At 39.1% G+C, this 18,384-nt stretch overlaps 1 protein-coding gene across 1 annotated transcript in view; it reads right to left on the bottom strand.

The window, feature by feature from the left end:
* Window positions 1-4,386: 4,386 nt before the first annotated feature.
* LOC117939079 (mucin-19-like) overlaps window positions 4,387-18,384 on the bottom strand; it is a 28,193-nt gene continuing 14,195 nt past the window's right edge. Inside the window, exons 31-45 of the mRNA XM_034864125.1 lie at window positions 17,139-17,402; window positions 16,348-16,592; window positions 15,955-16,141; window positions 15,183-15,393; window positions 14,655-14,821; window positions 14,474-14,543; window positions 14,232-14,341; window positions 14,109-14,140; window positions 13,859-14,012; window positions 13,730-13,767; window positions 13,470-13,577; window positions 13,175-13,214; window positions 12,967-13,075; window positions 12,383-12,390; window positions 4,387-4,717 (exon numbers count right to left, since the gene is read on the bottom strand). Coding sequence (XP_034720016.1) covers window positions 4,554-4,717; window positions 12,383-12,390; window positions 12,967-13,075; window positions 13,175-13,214; window positions 13,470-13,577; window positions 13,730-13,767; window positions 13,859-14,012; window positions 14,109-14,140; window positions 14,232-14,341; window positions 14,474-14,543; window positions 14,655-14,821; window positions 15,183-15,393; window positions 15,955-16,141; window positions 16,348-16,592; window positions 17,139-17,402 — 1,907 coding nt within the window. The 3' untranslated portion in view covers window positions 4,387-4,553. The remainder of the gene's footprint in view (window positions 4,718-12,382; window positions 12,391-12,966; window positions 13,076-13,174; window positions 13,215-13,469; window positions 13,578-13,729; window positions 13,768-13,858; window positions 14,013-14,108; window positions 14,141-14,231; window positions 14,342-14,473; window positions 14,544-14,654; window positions 14,822-15,182; window positions 15,394-15,954; window positions 16,142-16,347; window positions 16,593-17,138; window positions 17,403-18,384) is intronic.

Here is an 18,384-nt window from a genome sequence, read left to right as displayed (position 1 = left end):
CGAGGCCTAATCAAAGTCTTCCTGTCCTATTGATGGCCCCTAACAATGGCTTCCCCTCTGGCTGTCCTAATGGTTGAGTAACATGCATCACATGGCCTGATTACATTTGTTAAGAGTAAGCCTACATCAGAAAAAAAAATCAGAAAAAACCTTCGCCAGCTGTATTTCATATGGTGTATTTCATATTGCATTATTACAAAGAGTTTAGCAGATTTACAGTTAAAGGGCAAAGAGAGTACAAAAAAAAATCTTGCTTACTTCAATAGGTAATAAATATATACTTGAATTATTTTTAAGTCAACCTACAATGGAACTAACCTCATGTGATAAACGTTTTTTAGTTTTTTTGTCATTAAAGTATTTCTTTCTTTTTTCAAACACATAAAAACATTTACAAATACCAAAACCAAAAAAACAACAAAGCAAAAGGCAGTAACAGCAAACATTACAGGACAATACCCCTTGTACCACTACATCGTTTGTGATTGAATCGACTGTTTTATGTTTGAAGCATGTGTGTCAACACATGCTCAATGTATCAAGCCCTTAATAAATTAACAGAAACAGTCCCACACTAAATGGAACTTCCCTTTGACATTGTTACTCCTGGCAAACAAATATTTGTAGGATGCAGTCTCCGTTATCAGTTGAGTCCAGTCTGTGAGCCCTGGCATGTGTGTGCTCTTCCAGTTCCTCAATATCAGCCTTGCTGCAGTGATGAGGCCTGAGATTATTAGCAATCCAAATGGTTTGTTAACAAAGAACCATATGAGAAGCCTTCATTGGAAAGGGCAGGCAGGTGATCGGATGAACTATCTGTCTATCATGTCCCCCATTGTTGTTTTGAACAAACCGTTGCGGCACACACACACAACCAAAACCACGGTTGCAGCTAACTGTAGCTCCTAACCGCATGTTGATTGGTGCAGTAAGAATAAGGTTGGAGCCTGACAAGATAGATGGATTTTCATGATTCACCATTTTCGTTTGATGTCATGATATCGCGAATCCAGCTGCCGTGCAAGGTAACAACAGAACAATGTTTCTGTTCCAGTAGATAATCCACAGACACCAATTCCGAATGTTTACACTCCGTTAAATGGGCAGTGGTTATCAGCTTCATAGATATGGGTTAAAAGGGGCCCGCTACACCTACTTCTAGGTTCAGAGGGCCGTTATTACGTGTTCATGTTGCAACAATTCAAAACAGTCCTTTGTTAGTATGGTCAAGCCCTTTGCGTCACTTTCTTACGCTCAGAGGGACCAGTTCTGAATTCAAATAAAACAAAAAATTAATTGGTTAGATTTACGCAAGAAAAACTACTTGATTAGGTTTACGAATGTTTATGGAGTTAGTTAGTAATGTTACAAGAGAGTATCAACATTGAGATTTGGTTTCACATGACACACAAAAACTGGTCTCCCAGGTATCCTGGTTTTGTGTGACCCACCTACCACGCTGACCTTCAAGGTTCAAGGTTTTTTATTGATAATGTGCACTTCAATACCAGACTTATTAATAGTATAGTTTTCACAAACACACTGGTAATCATCAACTCCCCACCAACTCTTTCCTAAAAAATTATAATAATTATAAAAAGTAAAAGCAAAATCTAATATTTTGTGTAGACAGTATTGAAAATTATTAAAACTGAATGTAAAAGGGAATGTGTCACTGTTGCAAAGCCAATTGCCCCTTTAGGAACAAATAAAGTTGTACTTGACTTGACTTGAATGTAAAACGTTATGTGGTAATGTGCATACTGAGAGGAGTTCTCAAGTAAAAGTATATAACAATAAAGAGACTAAAATTGGGAAATTAACAACATTGGTATGTAGCTACATGTAGTGACATGACTGTTACAGAGAATAGCAGTACAATCCCCAACAAGGCTTTAAAACCAAAAACTACACAGTCACACATGTTCCAGCAGAATTGTGATTCCGAATTGGGGAGAAATTCTTCACATCAGCAACCAAGAGAGTATATAAAGTACAAACACTGCATCTATTCAGCATTAGAGGATGTCATTTCAATCAGTAAAGACTTTGTTGCAGATATGCAAAGATTTATTGTACAAATGCATAATATGAAATTATAGGGATTAGACTCCATTGTTATAAAATAATGTTTTAAATGGGAGAAAGACGACACATCCCCATAATTCATGGAGTAGGAGGAGGAGTGTTGCACTCTGGTCTGACCGCAGCAGAGAGAGAAACAGATTTAAAGTAGAGATGTTACGCTGTGATTGGCTCGGGAAGTTCATGGCTTATTCTTTATTGGTTTAACTAAAGAGTGACCGCCTCCACCCAGCTGATCAATTAAGGAAGAGAGAGGTGATAAAAGTTATTAGAAGTCTTCCTGAAAGAATTTGCACAGGGCTTCATTTCTCTCAATGGTGGCCATTTTAAATACATTCTAATGAATGTCCTCTCAATTTAAAAATAAAATATGTTAACTGTTATAGCACATTATAGAGGTGTAGAGTAATTGTTAACTATGTTGGGTACATTGCTATCGTTTGCCTTACAAGTTTATAAAAGTAAGCCGTGCTATGTCTACCATTGAAGTTTTGGGCTAAAATTGGATTGTCAACTATGTTACCTTTCAACTAGGTTACCCAGAAGTTCCAACTCATCATGAGTAAAACACTTTTCTTAATGTGAAATTGACCCTTAATTTGAGCTGCCCACCTGTGATTGCATGACTAAGGATGGATGTTTAAACCAGATCCAAGGTGGGTTAAATACTACAGCACAAGAAGATACATATGTGCTGTATACAGTGGGGAGCAAAAGTTTGGGCAACCCAGGTAAAAATTTGTATTAATGTGCATAAAGAAGCCAAGAAAAGATGGAAAAATATCCTAAAGGCATCAAATGACAGATTAGTTATTTGTATAACACATTGTGTCACAAAAAGTTAGATTTTATTTCCATCATTTCCACTTTCAAAATAACAGAAAACTAAAAAATGGTGTCTGCAAAAGTTTTGCAACACTGCAGAGTTCATAGCATGCACCGCCCCCTTTGGAAAGCTGAGACCTGACAGCATGGATTGTTCTCAAGCCTCGCCTGGAAAGACCAGGTGATGTCAATCTTAAGGTTTTAAATGTCCAGACTCATCTGACCTTGCCCCACCAATCAGTCCCATGGGTTCTTCTTAGCAGTTGTCTAGAAAACTGAAACTGAAAATAGTTGATGCTCACAAAGTAGGAGAAGGCTATCAGAAGATAGCAAAGGGTTTTCAGATGCCAATATCCTCTGTTCGGAATGTAATTAAGAAATGGCCGTCATCAGTGGAAGTTAAAGCAAGATCTGGAAGACCAAGAAAAATATCAGACAGAACAGCTCGCAGGATTGTGAGAAAAGCAAGTCCAAACCCACGTTTGACTGCACGATCCATCCAGAAAGACCTGGCGGACACTGGAGTTGTAGTACACCATTCCACTGTAAAGAGATACTTGTACAAACATGGTCTTCATGGAAGAGTCATCAGAAGAAAACCTCTTCTATATCCTCACCACAAAAATCAGAGTTTGAAGTTTGCAAATGAACACATAGACAAGCCTGATACATTATGGAAACAAGTTCTGTGGACCATTGAGGTTAAAATAGAACTTTTTGGTTGGAATGAGCAAAAGAACGTTTGGAGAATAAAGGGCACAGAATTCAATGAAAACAACCTCTGTCCTACTGTTAAGTATGGGGGGGGGGATCAATCATGCTTTGGGATTGTATTGCAGCCATTGGCACCGGGAACATTTTACGAGTAGAAGGAAAAATGGATTCAATAAAATTTCCGCAGATATTGGACGCTAGATTGATGCCACCTGTGAAAAAGCTGAAGCCAAAGAGAAGATGGCTTCTACAAGGATAATGATCCTAAACTTACCTCAAAATCCACGGTGGATTACATCAAGAGGCATAAACTGAAGGTTTTGCTATTGCCTTAACAATCTCCTGACCTCAACATTATTGAAAATCTATCGATGGACCTTCAAAAGAGCAGTGAGTGACAGAGAGCCCAGAAATCTCAAAGAACTGGAAGACTTTTGGAAGGAAGAGTGGGCGAAGATACCTTAAACAAGAATTGAAAGACTCTTGGCTGGCTACAAGAAGCGTTTCCAAGCTGTGATACTCGCCAAAGAGGGCAGTACAAGGTATTAACTCTGCAGGCTGCCTGAACTTTTGCAGACGCCATTGTTTTGTTTTCTGTTATTTTGAAAGTGTAAATTATGGATATAAAAATCTAACTTTTTGTGACATATTATACGAATGTCTAATCTGTCATTTGATGCCTTTGGAGATTTTTTCCATCTTTTCTTGGCTTCTTTATGCACATTAATACAATTTTTTTCCTGGGGTTTTAAGCCCCACCGCATGCATATATGGTTTATTTCATAGAAAACAGATTCAGTAACTGCTTTAAATACAGAAGAGAAATATGTTCAGTTGGAGGGATTTTCGATTAATCCATTAAATTCGAAAACAGTAGATTTGGATTTGGAAATCTGAAGGATACCTCCAGTCTGAGCTTTCAGTACTTTTCAGCTCAGTATGCTGCAGGCTCTGGACTCACAGCCTGTGATATGCTTGTAGGTGTAGTGTTTGACCGTGCGGTCTAAGCACTGCAGAGTCACTGGTATCTTCTCTGAGCTCAACTCCTGACAGCATGTGCACTGCTGCTCCACCTGCAGCTCCCCGTGTAACACGACAGAGAGAGACCAGATGTTTTATTATGGTTTACAAAGAGTTAAAATAAAGGCAAGTCTCTCAAATTCACATGGGACTGAAGAAAAAAAGCATGACCACTAAAAACCTCAACATGTGTTAATTGGCTGTGCCATAAGTCTTGCTATTCATAAGTGACAGGTGTATTTCTTACCTGGGCTGAGACGTACATTGGCCCTGACACACACGTATCTATGGTGACACTGATAATGGTTATCTTCGGAGCACACCTCTGGTTACCTGAAGTCAGGGAAAAGTATTACCGGCGGCAATGTGATATGTGGGAGCAAACCACCTAAGAAAGTATTAATATATTTTCCTCTTTATCAAGTTTTGAAAACAGAAAAGCCCCACAATGGTTAAATTGTTGGAACGGATAGGTCAAACTTATACAAACTGAAATTGTAAATACCTTCAATGTTTTTGATTTTGACTCGACTTACATGTAAAGCAGCAGTGTGGATCTTACCAGATTCTGTCGGAGTGAATAAATCACAAAAGCTAAATGTTAAATATATGTTGTTATTGCTACTTATTCTTGTTATTGCTACTTATTCTTATACTACGGTTTGGTTCATTGGTTCCAGTGTATCAACTTTTTATCTTTCTTCAAAAAGCTAGATAGCCTGTTACCTTACTAGAGGCGGGTCAATTTCCGGCGTACAAGGCTAAACCGGTAGGATTTCCAGTTGGCATTTGTCACTATGACACATTCTGGAAACTGCAATTAGCAACCTGTGAGTCTAAATCCAATTTGTATTTTAAGCAGTCTTGAGCAGTAACGTTACTAGTTTAACTAACATCACTTGTCAATAGTGTCTTTGTTTTCTAAATCAAATCGATTTACAGACAAACTAAATTTTCAGATTAAACATTAATTGGCAAATATTGGTAATTAAACAGAGATTAAAACAAAAAATGCTGGAAATGCATTTTGTTTTAAAGCATTTGCAGCATATAATATTGCCTTTACAGTTAAAGGTTCCATATTATACAACTTTTCAGGTTCCTACTTGTATTTTTTTGTTTCCATTAACATGTTTATTGCTATGTGGCCATAGGGGGGGCTAGGAATCTACTTACATCCTCTAAAAACTGTCAACTTGTGTATCTGGAAAAATGGCATGGCGTAGCTAAATCGCTATCACCTAAAAAAGAATAATGGCTAATGTGTTAGCAATTTACACATCCAACAGACAAGGAGCAACATTATCATGCCTGCCTTTGGAGTCAAAAGCCTATGTTTGATAGGTCTATTTATACACACAAATATATATATATATATATATATATATATATATATATATATATATATATATATATATATATATATATATATATATATATATATATATATATATATATATATATATATATATATATATATATATATATATATGCTTTGATTTTAAAGTAAGTCTTATTGGGTGTCGTTTGGGCACAAACCCTTTTATATTTTTATTTTGCAATTACAGTTTGATCTTAAAGGTCTTAAAGCTACATTAATATATTTTGGCCACTAGGAGACAGAAGAGCACTAACACAAATAGACAGTCCTGACATCCCAAAAAAAACAAATTATCACCTTTAAAGGCTATGGCTAATGGGTCAGCAAGCAGTTGCCTACTTACATTTAGAAGACTTTAACAGAACATTATTAGGAATCTTGTTTTTGGCAACCAGCTAAAGTAAGTCCAATACTGTCCATTTGGCACTGGTGGTCTTCACAAACTCCTGTAAAGATGGCTGGGTCTTTTAGCTGGTGGCGTTTTGACTTAGTTCAACATAGACACAGACATAAAAGTAAAGGGGTAAAGAGGTATTGAGAAGGTAAATAAAAACGTCTTGTTTCTCTGTAGGGTCCTTTCCGTAATATAGTCAGACGCATATGACAACAATTTGAGCTTTTCAGTGGCAAAAAACAAGCACTTTTAGGGAAGTACATTGACGGTCCCCTCTGTCCAATAGGATTACATTGCAGTCTGTCCAGTGGGATTACATTACACTCTGTCCAATAGGATTACATTGCAGCCTAATACTTAACTGTCACACATAAATCATTTTAAAGCTGTAGGATGAAACAATTCTATCTTTACCTTACCTAATGCTATTAAGGTATAAATGGTGGACACAAGCTCAAAAGCCAAACCTTCTCCAAATATTTTACAAATTTCTTCTCACTTCCTCTGACATCCTTCTGAAATTTGTTTCATAGGTAAGCATCATCACAAGTGAACAGCACCCATTTTGTTTTCTTGATTGTTTTGAAGCAGAGCTAAAATTGACCTCTAAGTTTATGTTTTTGTGCAGAAGTGGAATGCATATAATTGAGTGTCATTTGATTGGTGTTCATAGCAAAACTAAGCTTTGACCTTTAAAGTAAACAAACAGCAGTTGATATTTTCAGCATGATATCTTTGTAAAAATAAAAGAGGTGTACTGCTTGAAGACAATAGAGTGCTCACAATGTACCATTACCACATTTGGTTTACTATGGATGCAGCACAGTACTTCACCACAGAAACTCTGTGTTGTTCACTGTCAGTACAATGGTGTGTCCTTCCCCATGTCTGCGTCTTCTTTGTTTTTGCCAATGCTGATGTTGGCGTGTCAATTATCCACCTTGAGTACTAGACTCTTACCCTGTAGAGTCTAGTACTCAACCCCAAGAATGTCATCCTGAAAGTGAAGTACATTAGAACAGGTTACATTTCATTTTTTACTTCAACAGAGGGCTTTCATTTGGATTTTAGTTACTTAGTTTTGAACAAAAAAATATTCTATCAAGTGAAACTGCTATACTATAGTAGTTATAGTAGTAGAAAGCGTGTAAATAACTGTGGGATAAGCGAGAAAGTCACTGAAAGATAAAGAGAGCTGTAAGTGCTAGCGATGGTTGAATGTAAAGCAGGTAATTAGCCGCTGTAATGAAGTATATAAGAAAATCAACTGCGTTGAGCTACCAGAACAAGATGCTATCAGCTTACCGTTGCACATCAGCCAAGCAAGAGGCGGTATAATGAGTTAAGCGGAGCCCGCTCCACATATGCACAGTTATGTCCAATTACGCGTTCAATGTAGCCAGCCTGTCAGACTTGCAAATCTCTGATCTTGAGTAACCACAATTCGCTGATTTTAAGATATAAGCGATCGCCCAAGCCTACATGAAGGCAAATATAGTGCAAAATGCGAGAGCTTGTGCATAATGTGTGTACTCCATGTGAGAGCTTGTAGAATACAATGTGAAATGATTTTATTTCATTTATTTAGAGGCCGGCTGGCTAGTAAGCTAACGCTAGCTTGCTTATTCCACCAAGCTTCCACGCTACAGTAAATGAGCCATACAGAGTCTCTCATCTGGCGATAAGACCCTGCTCTACTCGCTCGGACCTCAAAAGCACCAATGCACAGGCAAAAATTGTGACTGTGCTGGAAAACAGACTCAAGAAAAAAAGGAAATGGTGCATTAAAAGTGAGCAGGTTTATGGCCAGGATGGCTCAGTTGGTAGAGCGGGTGCACGTACTGTGTAGAAGTTTACTTCTCGATGCAGCGGGCCACGGTTTGACTCTGACCTGTGGTCCTTTGCTGCATGTCATTTGCCCGTCTATCTTTCCTTTTATGTCTTCATCTGTCCTGTGAAAATAAATTCCTAAAAAGGCCCCCCAAAATTTTTTTTTTAAGTTAGCAGGTTTAATAGTATTTATGTAATAAATGTCCATATGCACATTTGTGATTTTTTTCTCTGACTTTAAATTCAGCCACATCGTGTGTGAATATATATTTTTTTTATTGTTTGAGCATTTTAAGACCTCTATTTGACAGGCTCATGACATGAAAGGGGAGAGACCTATCAGACATCATTCTGTTATACTTTTAAACTAATCTGTTTGCATTCCATGAGCAGGCAATAACATAAAAACACTTTTTGTCTTTCACAAATAATACACAAAAATGAAATACCAAGACAACTGGGTAAAGAAAATCTTCACAATAAGGTTTTACTATAAACTATACAAATCCATTTGTTTTCACAAACGAGGATTTAATAAAGCCATACATGAAGTAGTAAGTGATATTCCCTGACAATTTTAAATGTTAAGTAAGGGTAACATCTTACCGACCTTGAAGTTGAAACAGCAAGCCACATGTGCTTTTCTAGACTCTACACTCATGATGCTGCTGTGAAGAGAAAGGAATTAGAAAAAACCTGCAGAAAGACACCAAGATTATGAGCTTTCACCTAATGTTATCACATTGATTTCTTCAAAATATACAAAAGTTCAAAATGAACTGCTTTCCTCATTAACAATTTCTTCTAGTTTTTGTTAAATAACGTAACTGGTTAACAATGTGAATTTATAGGAAGGAAGCTTAGAATTTAAGCTTTGTTACCAAATCTACATTGTTAGTCATATATCTGATCACAATACAGACAATTTACCGGTAACTTACACAGGTTACTAGTACAATATTTCCTCGGTGCATCTTAAAAAAGCCATTAGTGTAGAGTAAGAAGGACAAAAACGGAATTTACCTGAGATGCTGCAGTGAACCAGAAGCAATCTTTAATCAGTAAGCCAGCTTCTCATGTCAACTTTTTAACCATGTGAATAAAAAGCTCTCCAACCCATCCAGCACTCACACACACCGACACGCCCCTACACAGAAACCCTGCTCCGGTTAAGTAATGCCCAGCAAGCTGTTGATCTGACCAGCACCGGGAGGTTCAGAAGAAGTAGAATATGTTCTTTATCAATTCCATTTTTACACTTTGTTGTTACAGTAAACACAACATACACAGACCAAAATACACACACATGCTAAGGACCTATAAATGCACAGAGAGATGTCAGAGTCCACCACCGTACTTGGTAAAACTTGGTAAACCTTAAACGCTCCGGTTTCCAAGAAATACCCCATGGACTGATGGCTAATGCCAACCCAGAGATTCAATTCTGAATACAAACACACACTCATATTCACAGTCTGTGCACACTCACACATCCTCCTCTGTGAACATCATAAGCTTCCCAAATATCCATCCTTTTGTATGCACAACAAAAAGCCGCAGCATGAAGCTGTCCAAAGCTTATTTTACCAGCCTGCTGTCTCTGTTAGTTTTGTTTTCAAAGACTGAAATGCTTTTCCTCTCCTGCAGAAATTCAGCTTCTGTAAGGCCGGGTGTTCCCGAGGCCTAATCAAAGTCTTCCTGTTCAATGATGGCCCCTAACAATGGCTTTGTTATGGTTTTGGTATTTTGTTCTGTATTTTGTCCTGTAGTTTCTTCTGTTTTTTAGTCTTGTATTATCTTGTCTTATTGTAATAGTCTGTTCTGTCACGTTTTGTATTTTGCCCTGTTTTCGGTTTTATTCTGATAGTCTGCTTTTCTGTCTAGCCTTGTCTTGTTTTACTTCCTGTCTTTTGGTTTTCCCGCCCCTGTGATTACCCGATGTTGTTCATCTGTTTCATAGCACTTGTGTCACTTGCCTCTGTTACCTTGTTACCCTGCGTGTTACCCTGCATGTTACCCTGTGTGTTACCCTTTGTCCTTTGTCAGATCATTTTGTGTTTGTTCCTGTCAGTGTGTTTTGGTCAGCGTGTCTGTTTATTCTCTGTCTGCTGTGTTCTTGTTTTTGGTTATCCTTTTCTTTTTGGACTTTTGGGATTTGGACTTTGTTTTTTGCCTGCCTCGGTTTGTAGTCCTTGTATAGCATTTTTGCATGTTTGGATCCCTTATGCATTTCCCTGTTTTTGGGTTAATAAATCCTCAACACAAACTTTCTCCTGCCTGCCTGCCTGCTCTCTGCGCTTGGGTCCCCTGAACTGTCGCAGGCTTCCTCTCTTTGTCCTAATCGCACATCAAATCGCCTAATTACATTTGTTAGAGTACATCAGATATTGAAAATATCATCAACTTTTTTGCCAACTATATTTTATATTTGGTTATTCAAATTTTCATTGCAGTTTTTCATCCACAGAGTTTAGCAAATTTACAGTTAAACTGTACAAACTACAAAAATAGTTTTTTGCTTACTTTAAATGCTAATAGTTGATTTTTTTTAAACCTGCATCACTCTATTAAACAGTTGTTACCAGTGGTTAACAGCCTCCTACAGTTGGTTTAGTTATCCTCTATTCATGCGGTAGCGATCGCTGTTGTGGCATTTTTCCATTAGTTGGTCCCTGCTTGCCTTTTAGGTTTTCCACTACAAAAAAAGTCCCTGGTACCTGCTACCAGGGACTTTTTTTGCACAACCTCAGTCGAGATTCCAAGCAAGCTGAGGCGGTACCAAAAGGTGACGTGAAAACCTTTTTTTTTGCTGCCTCCAGCTTCTTTTGAAACAAAAGGTCAGGGCAGGGCAGTTTCCTGCGGCATTGCTATGACGACCTCGCTTCGGCCATGAGGCGGTCCTAAATCTGCAACGGAAAATAGAGGATGGGGCACCACGGCCGAGTCGAGTCGAGTCGAGCAGAGTAGAGTAGAGCAGGTACTAGAAGTGGGTAAGCGCCATCATTGTGCCATCCGGAATTGGGAAGCAATAATCAACAACACTGGGAAAGTTCAGAGAAGTTTAAATACATTCTACTGAGTGTCTTCTCATTTGAAAACACATTTTTATCTGTAATGGCACACTCCCAAGATGTATATTAGTTGACCGTTGTGGTTGATGTTGAACATTAAATTAATGTTGTGGTTCTAATTCAAAAATATTTTGAAATTAATGGTTAACCTGATAAAGAAAAGTACAAGTTGTTAGCCATGCTAGGTCTACCGTTGAAGTTATGGGCTAAAATAGTGAAACTGCAACTGAAAGAAAGAAGATGCATACTACAAACGTTGGTGATGTCATTTGATAGAAAACAGATTCAGTAATTGCTTCGGTTGGAGGACTAGGGGTGGGAATCTCTGGGCACCTTACAATTTGATTGCGATACAGAGGCCAATGATTTGATTCTAAACAAACTATTATTACCGATTGTAAAACCCCCAAAAAAACAATTCTGTACATTTCCATGTCTGATTCGAAAAAATACATCGAGTATGGCGTTTGTTAGTTTTTGACATATACAGTATTTGTCACACAAGTTTTTTTTATAATCAATAATTAACATCAGAATTGAGCATCACATCTTTCTAGACAGAATCGCGATGCAGCTAAGAATCGATTTTTCTTCCCACTGCTATGGAGAACTGATGGATTTTTCATTAAAATTGAATACATTCAATTTGGAAAGCTACAAAGATACAATACAAAATGTTATTCTTAAACCAAATCCAAGTTGGGTTACACAGAAAGAAGATACATATGTAAATGCATATTTGATTTATTTCATAGAACACATATTTATCAATTGCTTTAAATACAGAAAAGAAATATGTTCCGTTGGAGGGATTTTTGATTAGTAATCCATAAAATTTGAATTCAGTAGATTTTGATTTGGAAATCTGAAGGAGACCTCCAGTCGGAGCTGTCGGTACTTTTCAGCTCAGTATGCTGCAGGCTCTGCACTCACAGCCTGTGATATGCTTGTAGGTGTAGTGTTTGACCGTGCGGTCTAAGCACTGCAGAGCCACTGGTCTCTTCTCTGAGCTCAACTCCTGACAGCATGTGCACTTCTGCTCCACCCGCAGCTCCCCGTGTAACACGACACTGTTGCAATGAGGGAAGGGGGGGAGAAAAGATGTGTTATTGTAATTTCACCAAGGCAAGGCAGTTTTATTTATTCAGCATATTTCAGCAACGGCAATTCAAAGTGCTTTACATAAAACATTACAGAGCAATTAAAAACGAAGAAAAAATCCAAAAATAAAATACGAGAATAAAATTGGCAGTGCAGTATAAAAAATGAAAGAAAGGCAACATCAAAAAGAAAGATCTTCAGCCTTGATTTAAAATAACTGAGAGTTGCGGCGGACCTGTTGTTTTCTGAGAGGTAGTTCCAGATATGGGGTTAAAATTAAGGACATTCTGAGCCAAGGCACAGGTGTAGAGATCAGTAGAGAGGGAAGATGGAGGAGAGAGAGGGAGCGAGAAAGACAGAAGCAGGAATAGAAATGTGTTATTGTCTCCTCAACCAGCGTTCACATTCAGGAAAGTCTCTAAAATCCACATGGGACTGAACGGGGCAAACAACAGGTCCTCAGCATTACCACTAAAAACCTCAAAATATGTTAATTGGCTGTGCCATAAGTCTTGCTATTTATAAGTGACAGGTATATTTCTTACCTGGGTTGAGACACACATTGGCCCTGACACACAGGTATCTGCATGACGCTGATACAGTTGTCTACGGTAACAGTGATATTGGTCAACTTCGGAGCACACCTCTGGTTGCCTGAAGACAGGGGAAAGTATTACGGGCAATGTGATGTGTTGGAGCAAAACACTTAGGAAAATGGGAAGATGTTTTCATATGTTTCAAATTAAGACTTACATGTAAAGCAGCAGTGTTGATCATCCCAAATTCTGTCCTCCTGGGAAATAGATCATAACAGCTAAATGTTAAATGTGTGTTGTTCTACCTGTTCTTTGAAATCTTAACTATGGCTTGTTTCTAGTGTATCAGCTTTTGTTTAAAAAAATTTTTTTTCACATGGTTAACTAGCCCTTTACATTTTTACATTTATGATGTATGTCTAGCAAAAATTATTTTTTTCCCCACACACAAGTTAAGGCTTGTAAGATGTTATAGTTATGAGTTTTGAGCAACAGCAGGGGGTGTGCAGTACCTCCTGACACTGTACTGTGGGACAGACTCTAGTCTCAGTCTGAATACCCTCTTTGCTGCAATTATATGACATGCAGGTATGGGCTGCGTCCGTCCATCTGTCTCCAACCTACACACACAATGACAGATATAATGACCAGATACAACAGTAGAATGATTAATTCCAATGTTAAGTGTAAACATGTGTTTTTCACCTTTAAGGGAGAAGAAACACCTGCCTTTAAATATCTACTGAACACTTTCATAAGATACACAACATACCTTATATGTATGTCCATTATAACTGCATGTCTTCTCAACTGAAAAATGAATGGTGGTGGAATCACGCAAGGAAAAGAAAGTCTCAGAGATTAAACCAACTATTGTAAAGTATCATGTGCCAGTGCTTACCACAAATCTCATCACCACAGCAAGAGGTGTTTACCAGTACAGCATTGGGGCCACACACGGGAGCTGGCTTAGGAAGTTTTGGAACACACTTCTCTGTACGAGTCTGGTTGTTGCATGTACACATGTGACAGCCGGACTGCCAAACCTCACCAGGCTGGAAGACAGGTATGGAAATACTTTTTTCTATCTAGAATCCAATCTAGAGTCAGAGATTTTACTATTTCCGTACTGATGAGACAAAGATACTCACTAGCATGGGCTCACCGAGTGGTCCTTTACAATCTGATGGAAGAGCCACAAACTCTACATTAACACTAGTTATGACAACATATGTCTAGGTGTGAGTGTCAGCCTTATAGGCCATGTTACTCACAGGCACAGTCAGACACACAGATATGAGAGTGATTTCCTGCCCTGAAGTGTCCGCTGGGACAAAAACAGCCTGCCTCGTTATTCTCAAGGGAGGCTCCTGGATATTGTCTCCTGTATAGAAAAAAGAAGAGAAATAGAAATGGTGGAACTCTTGACAGGGGGACATTTTGGATTTAATATGGTTAGAAACAAATGTCACAACAAGTGTAAGGGTGATATTTAGTAAAAGTAAACTTTGCAAACCCTCCATCGCAGAAGTTATCTAGCTTGTTATGACATTCTCTGTAAACCAATCCTTCTGGACAAGTCACATCTGAAACGTGAACAAGAGCATGTTATCATTGATTTGATGTTTAATCAAAACATCGTTATAGGTCCATAAAACACAAATGTGCGCAAAAACATTAAAAGATACTGTACGTACTACAGCGTCCATTGGTCAGTTCTCTCCAGTCAATACAGAAACCAGCCTTCTTACATTCATCAGCAGCTTGTTCTAGTGAAGAGCAAGGACCATTTCTGCATGAATCAAACTCACAGTTCTTCTTTTTAGAGATCAGATTCACATGCCTGCTGCAGTTTGAAAAGACTCTGAGGAAACAGAATAGGATAGATGGCAATTCAATAGTCCAAGAATGCACCAAGAAGCAACAACTCAAAACACACACAGAGAGACAGCCAGCCAAGGTTCAACCCCATTGACAATAAAATAAACAACGGAAAGCTTATGTTTGCTAGGGTGGTACTAGGTGGTTCCTTAGAGGTTGTTAAGCTGTAGCTTGGTTGTATAGGGTGACTCTGGGTGGTTGCTACTATGTGTCTGCATTAGTATCAGAAGTAGCTCTTAAGTAAAGGAGAGGATTTGCGCCTCTCTTTCATGATATACAGTGTGAGCAAACACACTAATTCTCAATTCTACCATCAATTCCATAAAGAGGTGAGTGTAGCTTACTGGTGGTCTAGCAGCTTGCATAGTTTGCTTGGAGGGCAGGGGGTTGGAGTGGGTGTGGTAATTGATTCATTACAAGGTCTGTTCCTTGGTGCAGAAGCACAGGCTGGCTTCAGCGGGTCAGCGGACACCCAGTCATAGGCCGTCTTATCACAGCAGCTATCTTTCTCGATCTTTCCTCCTTTACGGATACATGATCCACCACCACATACACCTGGAGAGAAGATGGAGAGCTGCAATCTGATGACTAATATACACATATACATTTGAATTGACATATACACTCTACATACAGCTTTTAGCCACATTTATCACATTGCTATGTTTCTCTGGCCCACATGCAGCCCATATAAACAGTATGCAGACATTCCAGCAAACAACCCTCAAACAAGCAGCATTTATGCTATCTAAGAGAACAACAGAAAGTGGCTGGTGAAAAAAAAGTAGGGGTAAAATGTGAGCAAGCGAATTGGGTCCCAGACAGGTTTCTTTGGGATTAGTGTTTCTTTCTGCCCTCTAAAGGTCAGGAAATGTTTAAAACAGCTTTAAACTAAACATACTGTCTGGTTTTTTAGCCTATAAGCCCTATAAGCAGCATGTTGACTAATGTTGAAAAAAATGACAGACATAATTAAGCTACTAAAATTCCCAATAAGCTGTGATGTTTTTGCAATCACTGAAAATCCACTCTACACCCAAACACCTACTGTTAAAATGGATATACAATATGCACTTCACCACTCACATGCACCATCCCTTTTAATCTATTACCCACCACATTGTCCCTGGGTGTTGTTGAGGAAGTGCTCCATAGCCAGACTGACCACCAGAGTATACCAGGGACTGAGGGAGACATAAGAGCGGACCTCTGGGATGTAGATTGATATCATGTACTCTGTGGTCTCAAACCTCAATCCATGCTCCTCATGTGGGGGCTCAATGGTTACGTTGTTCAGAGTGGCCTAGGGCAGATGAGACTAACATCAAACCAACTTGCTCATTCTTTCAATAGAGTATAATATTTGTAAATAGTAAAAAAGAGTTGAAAAACATTATTTATCAAAGAAAATGATTATCGGCAATTTTATTTCCAAACAATATAAATTATATAATGTTTGGCATGGTGACATAACATACTATAAATAAATACAGTTTTATTGTATCCTACCTGCACTTTATTTGACATATCAGGAAGGATACTGAGTGCAGCTATGGTGTTCTGATATTTCAGGATGATGCCTTTAGCACAGGAGCCTTGGACGCCCTGCACACAGTAGAAGTTGTCCACAGCAATGGTCAGATTATGACGTGGGGACTGCTCCTCCACCAGGATGTAGGTGCAATCGTTTAGGAAATCAAAGGTTACACCTTGGAAAGAGATGTAGTGGGGATCTCCATATAGCTCACAGCGACCTAGGGAGGGTGAGAGGGGATTTTAGTAGGGATTGACAGAAAACGAGAAATCTATTTATTTATTTTTAAGGATTAGCCACGTCAGCAGCATGGCTCTAGGGATGGCCTTGTTGGTCGGTAAATTCATTTGTCCAAAACATCAATACCCAATACTGCGAAACATTCCCATCAGCCCCAGCTGTGTGGCAAAAGTTAGCACTCTAAACGAAGATACTGACCATTGTAAATACTACCTACTAAACATTAGCCTGTTAATGTTGTCTATGTCAGCATGTTAGCATCAGCAACCTGATATTAGCATTTAGTTCAAAGCACCAATGTCCTCAAGTACAGCCCCACAAAGGTGGGTGTTAAAAGGAGATTGGGAGAAAGATTACTTTAGGCTCTTGCAGCACTTTGAGCTCTACAATAAAACAGCATGCCTAACCACTCACAATAAACACTCAGATATTCAGAAGCTATGTAGAGGCAAATATTGAACATAAAAAAGGAGGGATGAATGAGGGCCAACAAGAGCAGCGGCAGAGACAACAAGGATGCACTTACAGTCACACTTCCATGTTTCACAGCATCCATCTGAGACTCTTGTGACCTTGTCTCTGGGGCAGTTTGGAATTGTAGACTCTGGACAAACAATCGAAGTCAACTCTATCTTCCCATCTGTACAGTTTTTATGAAAGCAGTCCTCTGTCCACGTCTCACCACAATTCCACTCTTTTTTCCTCTTCAGGTCTGTACACTTACACACTGGTGGAGTGGAAGTTTGTGGAAACATGGTTGTTTCAGTGGTAGTTGAAGCAGTTGTAGTTTCTGGCACGGAAGAGGTGGAAAGCCCAGTTGACCATTTTTCAGTATTAGTTGAGACATTGGTAGTGGCCGTCATTGGTGTATAGGGGGTTGGGGGCGTTGTCAACCCTGTTTCAGCTGTAGTTGTTGGTGTAGTGATGGTGGAAAAACTGGTTGTTTCAGTGGTAGTTGAAGCAGTTGTAGTTGCTGGCACAGAAGAGGTGGAAAGCCCAGTTGACCATTTTTCAGTAGTAGTTGAGACATTGGGAGTGGCCGTCATTGGTGTAGAGGGGGTTTGGGGCGTTGTCAACCGTGTTTCAGCTGTAGTTGTTGGTGTAGTGATGGTGGAAACCATGGTTGTTTCAGTGGTAGTTGAAGCAGTTCTAGTTTCTGGCACAGAAGAGGTGGAAAACCCAGTTGACCATTTTTCGGTAGTAGTTGAGACATTGGTAGTGGCCGTCATTGGTGTAGAGGGGGTTGGGGGCGTTGTCAACCGTGTTTCAGCTGTAGTTGTTGGTGTAGTGATGGTGGAAAACATGGTTGTTTCAGTGGTAGTTGAAGCAGTTGTAGTTGCTGGCACGGAAGAGGTGGAAACCCCAGTTGACCATTTTTCAGTAGTAGTTGAGACATTGGTAGTGGCCGTCATTGGTGTAGAGGGGGTTGGGTGCGTTGTCAACAGTGTTTTAGCTGTAGTTGTTGGTGTAGTAATGGTGGAAAACATAGTTGTTTTAGTGGTAGTTGAAGCAGTTGTAGTTGCTGGCACGGAAGAGGTGGAAAGCCCAGTTGACCATTTTTCAGTAGTAGTTGAGACATTGGTAATGGCCGTCATTGTTGTAGAGGGGGTGGAGGATGTTGTTAACCGTGTTTCAGCTGTAGTTGTTGGTGTAGTGATGGTGGAAACCATGGTTGTTTCAGTGGTAGTTGAAGCAGTTGTAGTTTCTGGCACAGAAGAGGTGGAAAGCCCAGTTGACCATTTTTCAGTAGTAGTTGAGACATTGGTAGTGGC

This window comes from Etheostoma cragini, chromosome 23, assembly GCF_013103735.1.
Source record: "Etheostoma cragini isolate CJK2018 chromosome 23, CSU_Ecrag_1.0, whole genome shotgun sequence".
Lineage (NCBI taxonomy): Eukaryota > Metazoa > Chordata > Actinopteri > Perciformes > Percidae > Etheostoma > Etheostoma cragini.
Note: the sequence above shows the minus strand (reverse complement) of the source record. Positions and strands in the feature narration are given on the sequence as shown.